The sequence below is a fragment of the Tachysurus vachellii genome, chromosome 13, assembly GCF_030014155.1.
Source record: "Tachysurus vachellii isolate PV-2020 chromosome 13, HZAU_Pvac_v1, whole genome shotgun sequence".
In the NCBI taxonomy this organism is placed as follows: domain Eukaryota; kingdom Metazoa; phylum Chordata; class Actinopteri; order Siluriformes; family Bagridae; genus Tachysurus; species Tachysurus vachellii.
In genome coordinates this window covers 5,821,248-5,836,361 of record NC_083472.1, presented here as the reverse complement: position 1 = coordinate 5,836,361, position 15,114 = coordinate 5,821,248, and the positions used below count along the sequence as shown (strand labels likewise).

The window sequence follows — 15,114 nt, the reverse complement described above, 5'->3', positions numbered from 1 at the left end:
CTGTGGCTTACTGAATGCTGTCCTTCTATTGGCGCTGTTTGTCTATTTCCTACAGAAATGAGGCCTTTCATATAAACAATATATCAAAATAATGGACTGCCATGGTTTTTCCTCACAGCTGAAGACTTTCCATGTTATACAACAGCTGTTGTTTTTTATTAACATGAGCTACTTGCACTTCATTAACCTATTAGCGTCGATTCAGAGAAGAACATTTTGCTCATCTAAATGTGCTTCCATTCAAAACTGGGACAATATCATACACCATGATAAAAGGTTATTACTGTGACACAGAGGTGGGTTAGTAATAGAAAAGAGAAAGGTTTAATGCAGATTTTTATGGCTTTTGTTGTCTGAATCCTCATTACGGTACTAATGGTTCCTGAAAGGGAAGTGAACCGCAGCCTTTCATGTTTTCTCACAGCGCACTGCTTTTGCCTAATTAAGAATTCTTTCGCTTAAACAGAGGACACAGTAATTATGAAATCCCCAAACAGACCTCTGAAGTTCATTAAAAAAAAAGATATTCTCAAGCTGGACAGAGTGATTGCTGTGTAACGTACTGTGGTGTAGAAGAGACTTGCCAATTACAAGTGTCCTCTGTTCTGCCAGCTCGAATGAACTAATTAAATGCTCACGACGAATGTCTGTTTACTTCATTTTAATGACGGTACTGGTACAGATGAGGCTTTTTGGATAAAGGGTCATTTCAAGTCAGATCACTGACTGTGGCTCCACACCATGTCATGTGGATCATCTGAATATAGTTTATAGATTTTACTAGACTTTTTTTTTTTTTGCTAGAGTTTGCTAAAAATAATTAACGATGGATTTTGCAGCAGTTACTGTTACCAACACGTCCTTTACGTAAGTGCTTTGTTTCTCTTTAAAATTACATTTAATCATGTTCCACAAAACAAATTTGATCCTGTTATATATGTATATACACACACACACACATACATACACACACACACACACACACCAAACACGACTAAATTTCCACTGTGCAGTTGTGGTGTTTTTTTGGTTGAAATGGAGCTTCAGGTCCATGTTAACAAGCATGTATGGTTCATGACTGTCAAACTCAACTCCAAGAAAGCACATTTACCTAAAGAAAATATATTTAGTGTGGATATATTTCTACCTAAAATGATTTGTTGAGATGTAAATTAGAGTCTTTTCCCGGGAATGGGTGGTGTTAGCAATAGCACTAGAGCCGACTAATTAAAGGAACTCAAAGACATTCTGACTTCCTGTTATGATGTCCATATCCTATACGATACTGTATCCAGTTATTGGTGAAGCCACACAGTCTTCTTTAGATTAACTGCTACTATAGAAAATAATTATGTATTCCTATTAAGTACAACTAGATCTGTAAAGTTTGTCGTGACAAACTTTGATGTTGGCTTTGATGAAGCAAGTATTCACAAAGGCCAGTGCTTTATGGAGGCGAGTGGACATAAGGGACAGTTTTACTTTTAGAAGCAAGTGGACAGAAAGCTAGGGTGCCAAAACATTTGGAGGTAAGTGGAGACAAGCATGTGACATCATCTGAATACTCTTGAGGAAGTTTCCCTCATTGGGCTGAGTGTTTTGATATGTCACATGTCCATGTTGTGCTAATTTTTGATTTTGCATAATTTGGGGCGGGGCTGCAGGACAACCAGAAGGCCAGTCGGTACACCGATTTAAACCTTTGTTCAGAGTATCACCCTAAAGGAGCTGGCCGAGTTTGGTGTAGATAGTTCGAAAGCTTGCCGAGTTACAAACCTCCAAAGTTTATAATGGGAGTCTATGGGGAAAAAGGCCATTTTGAGACCTGCTAGCGGAAGTACCGGTACTCGGATCGCTTAGAAAAGTAAAAGTCTACAACATATCCAAATTTGGTGCATGTGGCTCGAAAGCCTCAGGAGGAGTTACTCTTGATAGATTTTTGTCTAAGCTTAAATAGGAAAACAGAATGTTGGCTTCTACAAAGCCAACATAATAATATAAACCTGTAATCTGAAGCCAGAATTATTCTCAGACCTGCTTTTATAATATTATATTATATATATGGTATTTGGTGGATGTGCTTATCCAGAAGGACTTACAGTACAGTTATCTAGCAAAGCAGTTAAGTGTTAAGGGTCTTTCTCAAGGGCCCACTAGTGGCAGTACTGGGAATTCATCTCACAACCTTTTAATTGCATTAACACCATTTGGCTGACGTCCTTATCCAAAGCTATTTACATTTATCTCAACTGAGCCATTGAGGGATAAGAGCCTTGCTCTTGGTCCGAACAGTGGCAGCTTGGTGGTACTGGGATTTGAATTCACAACCTTCCAATCAGTAGTCCCTTGTCTTAACCAGTGAGCTACGACGTCCTTTCACAAAGCTACATTTGAGACGTTCAGTGTATCTATCCTTGTAACTAGTAAAAACTTAGTAAATATTAAAACTGAACGTAGCACGGAGAGCTTTAAAGGAGTCGTTCAAAGCTCTAATCTTGAAGAGGATCTGACACACTCTAAACCCTAGGACTAAAAGCAGCACAGTAAGCCCATTCAAATACAAAAATCTGTGATGTCAGGAGCACGCTGGCACTTTAAACCCACTTTCCAATTGAATCCCTTAATCAAAGTTGTTTCGAGCCAAACACTGTATAAAGGTAATAAGCCAATTCTTTCTAGCAAAGCCCACATGCAGGCTTGGGTTAAGCCACCTGACGGGTCTGAGGATACCGGCTTCAGAAGCTGAGAGCATAATAACAACCGCCAGGATGGAGATCTCTGAAATCTGAGAGCGTCCTGCTGGGAAAATCGGAACCGAGTAGCTCAACAGAAGGACTGCCACCATTGCTGTGCTTTGGCACTGGCAAACCTTGGCATAGAGAATGCAAACAGTATCTCTTTTTTTCGCCATCACACAGTTCTATGGTGATGGTTGATATTGTATTTCTCTTTATTAAACAACTCAATGTAAAATTTTCATTTCAGATGAGTGAAAAGCAGGCAAAGGGGAAAGAGCTAGCAATAAGCAGTGCTAAATTATCTGCGCTGATATATGGAGAACCCTACCAAGTACCATCTGTCAAGCCGTTCTAACGGTAATCGGTTTCCAGAGCCTGGTGAGAAAGATTTCTGCTTTCCTCCCAGCAACACATAACGGTCATTTTTTTTCCCATCTCCCAGGATGCTATTTTAGTTAATCTCTCCATAATCAGGCAACCCACATTCTCACCAAGAGCCCACACGCTGAGAGGTGGACTGGACCGAGTACTGAAGACCAGCTTTCACATATTCACAGTTTATAAAAATATGAACGTAGTAATGATCATTAGTGTTGCATTTCGTAGTTATTTCAGGGTGTTTACACCAAACGTGAAGTTTATTAGAAACTAGTCTTGTATCTACGCTCCATCTGTTGATACACTTGGTAACTAAATACCTACAAAGCAATCTACAGTATATGGAAAGTTGGCCAGTCAGTAAAGCAGTCGCCATGGAAACATTAGAGACTTTGTTAGAAAAGGACAATCAAGGTTTAAAGTGCGTGTCGACCCTTTTGTAGTAAAAACAGTGCAAGAAGTGCAAGTGCACTTCAAGTTTCTGCAACCGAATAAAACAAGTGTAAAACATTAGCACTCAACATTCGCAGCTCTGCTTACATAGCAAAAGAGGGGTGGAGCTACTGGGCACTGACACTTGATGAGAAAAAATTTCAAGATGGCCAAAAACACTCCAGCGCACAATATATCTTTTAGAGGTGTCTTAAATGTACCCACATTGTGTGATTGACTTTTTAAACATTTTACATTTTACTTACACTTCCAGTTAGTGGATAAAACATCTTCCATTTGAGCTAGTGCTACTCTTCATAATGTGAGACGGTAGCGTACATAGCGAATAATATGTGATTTGGGATACAGCTTTAGTTTAGATTAAAGGTGGGGCCTCTGTTGTTTGAGAAATGCTTCAGAAAACTAAGTCGGGACGACAAACAAAACAAATACAAAACTAACGTGTAGCAAATGAGCAGAAAGGGGCGTGTCTTGTCAATATGGGCAGAGAGAGTGTTGCATGTGTGACATTAGCAGTGCGCATGTGTGACATTAGCAGAAAGTGGTTTTAACATTGACACGGTGGATAAAAACAAAGAAAGAAAGCGAAGAGAGGCTTACGATAAGGCAAGAAGTAGGACCGTGTTAATATAGGATCAGCTTTCCAGCGCTGGAGAGAACTGAAGGGGCGGGAAGTTGGCACATATTCACAGATTGGAGTTTCCCGAGTCAATAACTCCTGAGTTAAACGCTGTTACTACACAAATAACACCTCTTTTCTATCGTAGTAATGTAGAGACGCAGCTACAACCACGTTTTGTGTAGTAACAGCGTTTAACTCAGGAGTTATTGACTTGGGAAACTCCAATCTGTGAATATGTGACCAACTTTACTTAAGAGGCCGAGGCGCTATTTTCCTTCTCGATAGGTGAGTAACGTTGGTTTTGCTTTGTTACACAGAACTAATATATGCCATCCTTTGCATGATTATGCTTGTGTGTCATTTTTGCTTGTTTGTTTATCTGCAATCATATTGTTCTTCCCTTCAGCTATGATAAAGACACATTTCTTTCCATTAGTTGCCTGGGTTACGTATGTATGTGTGGGCGGAGCTATCAATACAGGGGTGGGACCCATTTGGGTTAGGGGCGTGTTTGTTTTGGTGATTTCAAATGTCGACATTGGCTTTCAAAAATCAGAGACCCTGCCTTTAATGCACCTACCTAGAGCTCACTAAATGTTTGTACATGATGTTAACTAAAAATGTTTAGCCTAAGGGGTTTATGGGAAAACAAACATTGGTGCTATAGCTAAAACTTAATTTATGATTTGTCTATGAATGAGTGTATATATTCCCAGAAATACTTATTAAACCCTACATAATTCGACTTTCTTAAAGCCGCAGGGAACAGACGTCAGTAAGAGCCTGACAAATTGAGATCTAACACGTCACTGCACACACCTGCAGTTACACCACATTAAATGAAATGGAGCATAGAGACATTACATACAACAGAAACAGGCATGTTTATCTCCATCCTTCCAAATTTCTGCTCCTCAGCCAAAAGCAATTTTATGAATTCCATCTTGAGACTGAAGTATCACAGTGACATCGTTAGAGACGTAAGAAATTCAGCTCATTCCACATGGATTCCTCAGGAAATCATGCTTCTCACCTTAGAGACACCCCAGCAGAGTGAAGAGCATTATGCTTTACTTGGCATTACTATAATAAACACCTACATATTTACATATGCATTCTGTATGAGATGATCTTGATAAAATGTCGCACAAACTCTAGAACAGACTGTGTGATAAAATTATATAACAAAGATCCTCCAACTATGGATTTGCAATTAAAAGAAATGTTCTGCTATACGTCATCAATCAAGTCCGTAGTAAAGATTCGTTTAACACCACCATGTTCTCAACACCACCGCGTTCTCAACACCACAATTTTCTCAGCACCACCGCGTTCTCAGCACCACCGCGTTCTCAGCACCACCGCGTTCTCAGCACCACCGTGTTCTCAGCACCACCGCGTTCTCAGCACCACCGCGTTCTCAACACCACCGCGTTCTCAGCACCACAGTGTTCTCAGCACCACGGCGTTCTCAGCACCACCGCGTTCTCAGCACCACGGCGTTCTCAGCACCACGGCGTTCTCAGCACCACCGTGTTCTCAGCACCACAGCGTTCTCAACACCACCGTGTTCTCAGCACCACCGCGTTCTCAACACCACCGTGTTCTCAGCACCACCGTGTTCTCAGCACCACCGTGTTCTCAGCACCACCGCGTTCTCAGCACCACCGCGTTCTCAGCACCACGGTGTTCTCAGCACCACCGCGTTCTCAGCACCACAGCGTTCTCAACACCACCGTGTTCTCAGCACCACAGCGTTCTCAACACCACCGTGTTCTCAGCACCACCGTGTTCTCAGCACCACCATCCCATGCTGTTTTACTCTTGGAAGTTTCTAATACTGTACAATGTCATATCATCGTTCACGGTTTAACAAGATTTGAATCGAAAATTTCTTCGTTTTTGGTTGCAAATAAATTTTATCATGCGTCCTCAAATGAGTCTTACCAACTATTATTATTGTCTGATTTTGAAATTTGTACTGTGTCACTTCACAGTCACGTGACTATTTTGCTATGGCAACACACTGCAGGAGGGGATACTTATTATTATTAAACCAATGCTTAGGGATCCTCTTGCACGAACGTCTAACCCTTTTGTGCAGGATGAACACGTGACCATTTCCCTGCGCGCGAGTGTAACCTTGTGCTTCTACAACAGCACGTGCAGCGTCAACGCTTTTACATAACTTAGCTAGTTCTGCTAATATTATGCTAAGCGCCATGTTGTTTAACTAGTGTACTCCATTCATGGACGCCTTTATATGGCTATATGTACAAACTATTGACAGCAGGGAAAACGACAGTGTGCGGTGTAGAATAAATGTTTGTGAGGTCCACAGGGAAGCTCGTGTCTAACCGGCTACACTCACCTACACTGGGATCCGCGTGCAGCTTCACTGCTACGTCACGACTCTCCCTCGTTTTACTTGTCCGCGCGGTCCTAAAGTGCAACATGTTCACCCCATATAAACAAAACCATAGGTTACCATTGAAGGCTAATCACCCTACACACATACATACACACACACATACATACATACACACATACATACACACATACATACATACATACATACACACACACACACATACATACACTCATGCATACACACATACATACACACACACATACATACATACACACATACATACATATACACACATACATACACTCACACATACACACACATACATACATACTTACACACACACATACATACACACACATACATACATACATACACACACACATACATACACATACATACATACACACACATACACTCATGCATACACACATACATACACACACATTCACACACATACATACACTCATACATACACACACATACACACACACACACACACACACACACATACATACATACATACATACATACATACTGTACAGTAGGGACCAAAAAGGAAGTGACATGAAATCTCGAAACAATATTAAGGATATTCAGGTTTGATATTTATCTATCAATGTTTATACTTCTTTATACTTAAATACACATTTTGAACATCAACAAGTTTCACCACCAATCACTTCTAAGAGAGTTTTACTTCATGGTATACTATCCTGTCAGTTACAGAAGGCTGTGTTGGCCTTCACTTCACAATGTTGGCAAAGCAGCATTTTTTACAGTGATCCTGCCAACATTAAACCAACACTGACAGAGAAGAATTTTTCATAACTTCATTTCAGTTACCTTATAAGTGGGTGTTGTCTGATGGTCGCCCAACACTGGCCCAATGGACAACATTAGCAAACAATGGAATAGTCTAATTTCGCCTGGGCTTTTCTAAATCATTTCTGAGCATGCATTCGCTAATCTCTGCTAAAAGGAAACTTTAAACAGTGCTGTTTAATTAAAATTAAAATTGACCCAGTGGACATTGGGCCAATGTTGACACCAAATGGATTTGCTAACATTGGGCCAATGTTGACAAGGTCGATTTAAAAGTGGATGAAAATCTGACACCTGGGATGGAAATTTAATTCAAGTCTTCATGAGCAAATTATGGAAAAGCATTTTATGGAGTCATCTATGGAAACAAAAACCCAAGATAAACCCATTCTATTTATTTAGCATTGATATTTGTATTGTAACAACTATACTGGCCAGATTTATAACCTAATGTTATATGTGTAGTTGGCTAATGATAAATAATGAGGTACTTGCCATTTTAGCCATTGTGGCAAAGACCCAGGGCAATTATTTCAAGTCAGTTAAGACTCCTGTTTTCTCAAATAGGCTCAGACTCACAACCCAGAAAATATGACATTTTAAACACAGATTTGAGGTCACAGTATTAGTAATTTGTGTTGTTTGGCTTTAAAAACACCAAAAATAAAAAAATCTTTAGAGTGCTTTGTTTACTGCATGGTTATATAGAGCAAATGGGTTAAACATAGTTATGGTTATATCTATGGCAGGGATCATATTTTATTAATACTAGCAAAAGGTGACCCTTTTATATATGTTCATTTATTTAAATATTGCAGTAATATTTTAAAGTTACATTTTTTTTCATCTGTATTTACTCTTCATCTGTTCATACTTGTCTATTTGCTGCCAATAGACATTTTACATTTTTTATATTACATAAATTATATTACAAAAATACCTGAAAGTTATTTGCATGTTTGGGCAAGTGGGTGGGGTTTACTGTTTTAGTTAAATCTTATTTTACTGTATGTTGAATTTACTCCAGAATACAATAATCTATCTATCTATCTATCTATCTATCTATCTATCTATCTATCTATCTATCTATCTATCTACAGATTCAGTTCGTCTGTTCATGTTAATGAAACGATTAAACAACACAAATAATTGTTCACTCTACTACCTAATGTGTGTTATAAGTGTTTTAATAGTGGAATGTTAATATGCTTTTAATTTTTTAACCATTTTTTTTTACATCAATCAACCTTTATTCATTAATGTCTAATAGTCAACATTTACAAATAAAAATTTTCATTGCAACATTCAAAGCCTATGAACTGGTTACATTTTCATATAAACACAGTTTGTACAAAATCTGTAACACGGGCTATATGGAATACTTTCATCCCATTATATGATATAAAGTACAACTTTACAGGTTCAAAAAATTGAACAAAAAAAGATAAAACCTAATCCATACAAAAAGTGAGAAAGTGAGAGAAAAAGAGAGATAATACAAGAATACTAGTTCGTTTTTCTAAAAGTGGTCACTAGGCAATCCATTAAAAATTACAAAATTGCCTAGAATAAGTAACTTTAGTAGCATAGGCATATGTGAACACAACTGCAACACTGTTTATGTCATTCACACAAGCAACGTACTAATGACCACCATTTACAGAGTCATGCGTTTCCAAGCCTGAATCCACTTTAGCTTCTATTACTCGGGTATGCTTTAGAAACCAATGACCGGTATAAGATTTGAAACTGTGCTTCTTTACAAGAACAATAAAATTACAGTGAGGTTCAAACAACAAACAAACAAACAAACAAACGCTCTAGCTGTGCTGCTTCAATCATATTATTAGTATTTAGTTAGTATTAGTGTCACTCAGTTGCAAATTCATTATCTTTTGGCACAGATTACTGTTTCGTCTTTTTCTCATGTGGAACAATTATCTGAAATATTTTTTGTTAGTGCTGGAATTACTCAAATTACCCTGTAAGAAATTGAACCGGATAGTTACAGTATTAGTTTGTCTTCCATTAAGAATATTTAAATATAAAATTCAGACAATGTAAAGGGAATTTTTCCAGATTAAATTTTTTTTTCTGTTTTTTTACTTAACATGTGCAAACATCATAGTAACAATATACTGACTAACAGAGTAGCAATAGTAGCAACTAGAAACAAATAAACAACCATTAAAATGTCAAAAGGTTGCGTTGTGGGTCTCTTACAGTATTAATCATCGTTGCAGTTAAACCCGTCAAATGATTTCTGTTTGCGGATCGGCAGTGAATAGCTATTAGATGTTTTGTCATTCTTGTTGCTTTTCACTAAAGATTTTTATTTTTGCATTTGTTGTTGCATTTGTGGCGGCACACAGAAGGTAATATATTTTACAGGAAAGGTTACTTTTCAGGCATCAGTATGCATGTACAGATAAAATTTTTATATCATGGTAATTGCCAGGCCGTTTGTCCCAGTTTACAATATTATCAACATTAAGTTTTTTAAAAATACATTCTCTGAGGAGGAAACACAAAACCTTCCTCTCGGTCAAACGAAGGACAATTCGAAGACAGCTTTCCATGTAAGACCAACACAGTGTCTAAAATATTATTAATAATAATACTGATTGTTAAGTTTTGCAATCTATTTTTGTAATCGATTATCAGCACATGCCTAGTTAATGGTTCGAATTCACTTGAGAACACTTCAAGACATGTTAAAGTCAATTAATGTTAACATAATTTCAGAAAATCAGAAAGGGGAAAAGTCTTGAACATGGTCTAAATTTCCTGTGCAATCATTAAACTGAAACTCCATTTATAACTGACAAAAATATTCAATGTAAAAAACCTAAAAATAATCCTTAATAATGTAAAATCATTTTTACATTCTTTAAGAAAGTTGAAACAATGACAAAAAAAAGAATTAAAAAAAAATCAGTATCTTTAATTCCATGTCTGCTGTGCTTTTGGCAGTTAAAAACTGGTTTTAACTTTTGTGCATGACCACCTGAAACTAAAATCAAGCTCAGCTCCCTCACACGCCAAGAAATGACCCTTCGAACAACCATTTTGTTGATGAAATTCTGCTAACGTCGAAGTAAACTTTCTGAAATTGCTGAAAGTTGAAATTAAAAAAACAATCTGCGCCTTCTGTGCTTTGAGTGTCACACTCTTTAGGAAACTACACTGGTTATATTGCTTGATGCTGTACATGCCTCATGCTATCGTACTCTAGGCTCCGGCGCACTGCATAAAAAGCACATTGTCAAGCACAAGCGTTCACGTGGCTATGTGAGCTCTAAGTTGCCCTAGCTACTCTCACCGACAGAAATGTTAATACTGTTTTGTTTCTTTGGCACAATACTTGGAGACCACACGATTTCGTTACATTGCACAATTAACGGTCAGGCAGGTTCGGCAGCTACGAGGCTACGCCAGAAAGAAACACTTAAGAAATATGTAGCACCTTTCAGCCATTCCAGAAAGGACAAAGCAGTTAAAACAGAATGCAGGACTAGCTGCACATCTTTGTCCGTGTATAAGGCCTAAAAACATTGCCGTCGAATAAGCGGAATACTGTACAGATATGAGCTTTTTGTACATCTATCAAAAATACCGGTATGATTCAGACCTTTGCTCTAAAGTGGTATGTGGACCTGCCAGATCTAAAAACCGAACTGTAAACTATATGCCCTTTTAGAGTAGATTCTAATCTCTTAACGGCTACGCTTGTACACGAGTCTCACTAGCCATGGATGTATACTAATGGAAAATATGTGCGATATATATATATATATATAACACTGAGTCAATTCCAGTTCAGCTGTAATAATTGGTTATGAGAAATTGAAGCGCTGATACACCTCCATGCAGAGTATGAATTGAATTAAATTTTTCAAAATAAAAAAACATTCACAAAAAATAAACTTAAAACCCACCGGACGCTGCAGTTATGCAGGTTATCCGTTAGTAACTCACAAAAGATTGCAAGAAGCAAAAAAAACCCCAAAACAAGCAGTTGTGTTCCTTTCAGTTAATAGAAAAAAAAACTGCATCTGTAATATATTTCTGCTTGCTTCACGGAATCAGTCACGTTTGTCTAGTAGGTGAAGTCGAGGCGAATAGATTTGTGGTATCATTGCGAAGAGGATTAGTTTTCACTGGTGAAACATCTTCAAGACTACACATCAAGTCCAGACGTTGTGACTCAGTACATACTACTAGACATTCACCATAACCTGGTTGATCTGCATAGACAGTTCCAGGTACTACTCCTGTGCTGGAATTCTACAGCTGGGAGACTTTCCGTGGTGTGATCCTGTGCCGCGGCTCCGAGTTGATTCTCTGCGTGCGGCTTAGTTGCGGTTTGTTGGGAAGGTTGGTGCTGTCTGTGGCAGGTGGCACTGACAGGCTGTGGGGAAGTGGGGTGGCACGGCGTGGGTTGTTCCTTTCGTACACGCTGTAGGGTGGCGGCGTCTTGCTGCCGCGGCGGATGGCGTTTTCAGCAGGCAGGACCGAAGGCACGGACGGCTCAGTCGGTGCCACGTCTATGCCACAAGTCTCAGACACGCTGCAGCGGCTCAGAGACGAGATGCCACTGCTGTAGCTGCCAGAGCGAGCGGGTGAGTGCGATGCTAAGCTGCCCGTGGGCAAACCGTCAGTAGGAGAGGGGGTGAGGGGAGGAGCTGAGGTCTATAGGAGAGACAAGATGGCCTTTAATTGTTATTATTATTAGTAATTAGTAGTAGAAGTATTAGTTTTAGTAGTCTGGTTATACTGATTAAATTCATAAAGATATGTAGTAATATTTTATTGAAAATTCACCATATGATCGTTCTACAATTTGTTATTTTATACAAATATACATATATTATACAAATTGTCTTCTGCATATCACCAAACTAATCAAATATAACCAATGTGTAATAACATAATGTGTTTTTTTTCGTTTGCACCTGAAGATTTCTTCCAAGGATTCATTAATCCTTCCTTGCCTAATTTCCTGTCCATCTCTGACCAGTGAAGATGTAATTCACATGTACTTCATGATTTCATGGTGAATTGGACCTTGATGGTATTTGTTACATAATGTTATATATTTGTTGCATCACGGATCAGATGATTAATCAGTCATCACAGACTGATACCTACCTTTTGAGGAGACTTTGAGGTTGGCATAGGAGACAGAGACCTTATGTTCTTGCTGTGAGCTGCTTACAAAATACACACAGAGCAATACATCAATAAAACGCACATCGTATCAGGCCAAAGCAGATGCATACTGTATACAGCCATCCATCCATCCATTTTCAGTAGCGTTTATCCTACACAAGGTCACAGGGAATCTGTATCCCGGGTGTATCACAGGGGACAAGACGGGAAACAACCTGGATGGTGTGCCAAACCATCACAGGGCACAATCTCACACACACTCACACACACTCCAGCTCTATACAGAGAATTTAGATATGCCAATCTGTCTCCAGTGCATGTCTTTGGACTGGGGAGGAAGCTGGAGAATCAGGAGGAAACCCCTGAATCACAGGTAGAAAATTTAAACTCCACACACACACACACACACACACACACACACACACACACACTCACACAGAACCTTGTGGAAACCCACATGGATATGAAGAGAACATGCACAGAAACCCAAACCAGTGCTGAAGATAGAACCTGGATGGATCTGTGAGCTGGTGACACTACGAGCTGTACCATGTTGCCTTTCTTAAATAAGCATCTAAGCAAAACTGATGTAAATATTTGATCATGCCAAGAGCTGTGCATATACTGTATGTAATATGTTCTGCACTGAAGCAGAAGTCATACCGGTTTCTGCTGTGGGGAAACTGGCCTCACAACGTGGCAGGCTCGCGTCTATCTGGAACGGCATCATCCTCTGCAAGCGGGACACAGAAACGGGTCGTATCACGTTTCACACGGCTTCTTACCTGAGAGATTTTTCTCTACTCTGCTCACCTGTGTGGGGTCCAGCGGGTTGGAGAAGACGCCGCTACACAGTCGGTCTCTTGGGGAGAGACATGCGCTTTCTTTTGAATGCTTGTGTTTGTCTAACGGCAGTGGAGACGCTGATGGGAGGGAATCTACAGGGAAAAGGTGAGTGTTAGGAGTGTTTAAAAGGCAGAAGAATCAGACCAGGTGACAAAACAGCATTGTTCATTTATCACTCTGTCAGACAACAACACAACATAAACAACCAAACCTGCTTGCCTTGAAGAGGAATAATAAGCACTCTGAGAGAGAAATGTGGTAAAATCTTTATTTATTAGCTCAGTAGACTAACTGATGATGACATGTAAAACATTTAGCATGGTGAAGTTTCATTATAGTCTGTGATGCTGAATAACAGTGTGGGATATTTCCCATGCATCCATACACTCACCTCTATTGCTTGAGGGAGCTGCGTTGTTCACGTTATGAGAGCCGGAGTGGTTCGAGCTGAGGCTTGAGGTAGACGGACTTGGCTGTGGAAAGAAAAACTGGTAATGAGCAGGTCAACATGCCAACATCAACAACAAAGCTATGTTCATACATGCAGCAATTTTGTTTCCCCGGTCGCAAAATTAGTCATTCTTACTACCGGTTGCCATAGTGATAATGTTTCTGAATGGGTAGCGCAACTAGAGTTCCACCTGACAACAAATCAGCTTTCTTGCCACTAAAATGTAACATTATGGAAAGAGGTTTGGAGTTTAAGTATAAAATACAGCAGTGCATCATGGGTGCTCTTTGCCACACGCTCTCTAAAGCCCGGCTTCACTTCCATTAGTAATCGCTGCACCAATTCACTCCATATTTGCATATAGTTTAACTTTTCTTGTCCCTGGACATCCACATCTAGGCGCCAACGCACGCCATCAGTTATGACACCGGGCGCCGCAAGCTCTCACTGAATATGAATGATCTCCGGTCGCTTTGCTACACCGCTGCGAGCTGCTGAATGTGTGAACGCAGCATAATTCTTAGAAAGTTTTCACAATAAGATCCGGTAGATTCAGTGAGCACAGAATTGTGGGTATGCTTTTAGATAATAGACCAGTGTTTCAATTATACTGGAACTTCCAGCAGGATTGATTTGCTGAATACAAGAAAAGAAAACATACTAATGTGATTAGTAACTAAGTGACTCATTTAAGTCACATGATATGTCTTGTTCCACTGAGAACTGGTCTGTTGACCAACTAAGTATGGATTTACTGTCAGGGATCAGACCGTACTTTTGACCATGTGCTATTGTTATTGTTGTTGTTGTTGTTGTTGTCACGTGTCTGCCCTGCCTTCGTTCACTCCTCCCTGTCTCCACACCTGTTCCTAATTGTGTGTCATTGTTATATGTATTCAGAGCCGATCCTGACCTCCCTGGGGCCCTAAGCAAAATTCTGCTAAGGGGCCCTCCTACCTGACCATGTGAGCCATGTAAACCATTTGCCACACATTCACACTTGCACTGTCAGCACTGCACAGCTAATTTAGCTAGTTAAATAGAGACTAGAGACAGAAACTTAACTTTACTGTTATTTGCTCTTGCTGACATCAAACCTGAAGAGAACACAAGTTTACCTGATTGCTGTTCTCGACATTTCACTCTCATTTTGTTTCTTTTTTCACTTTTCCCGACCAGATGGATAGCTCCGCTTCATATTGTCATCTACACAGTAAACATTAACACGCGCTGTAAAGTGAGGCAGGGGGAGGCGGGGCCT

The 15,114-nt window shown here is 39.6% G+C and overlaps 2 protein-coding genes across 5 annotated transcripts in view; both read right to left on the bottom strand.

Annotated features, from left to right (window-relative positions):
• The window catches only part of immp2l (inner mitochondrial membrane peptidase subunit 2), a 113,629-nt gene extending 106,990 nt beyond the window's left edge, over nt 1-6,639 (bottom strand). For all 4 annotated transcript variants that reach the window (XR_009649394.1, XM_060885418.1, XM_060885421.1 and 1 more), the window contains exon 1: nt 6,563-6,639. The gene's annotated coding sequence lies outside the window, so the exon portion shown is untranslated. The remainder of the gene's footprint in view (nt 1-6,562) is intronic.
• Nucleotides 6,640-8,688: 2,049 nt separating this feature from the next.
• dock4 (dedicator of cytokinesis 4) overlaps nt 8,689-15,114 on the bottom strand; it is an 80,384-nt gene continuing 73,958 nt past the window's right edge. The window contains exons 48-52 of the mRNA XM_060885677.1: nt 13,794-13,875; nt 13,370-13,494; nt 13,220-13,289; nt 12,536-12,594; nt 8,689-12,076 (exon numbers count right to left, since the gene is read on the bottom strand). Coding sequence (XP_060741660.1) covers nt 11,672-12,076; nt 12,536-12,594; nt 13,220-13,289; nt 13,370-13,494; nt 13,794-13,875 — 741 coding nt within the window. The 3' untranslated portion in view covers nt 8,689-11,671. The remainder of the gene's footprint in view (nt 12,077-12,535; nt 12,595-13,219; nt 13,290-13,369; nt 13,495-13,793; nt 13,876-15,114) is intronic.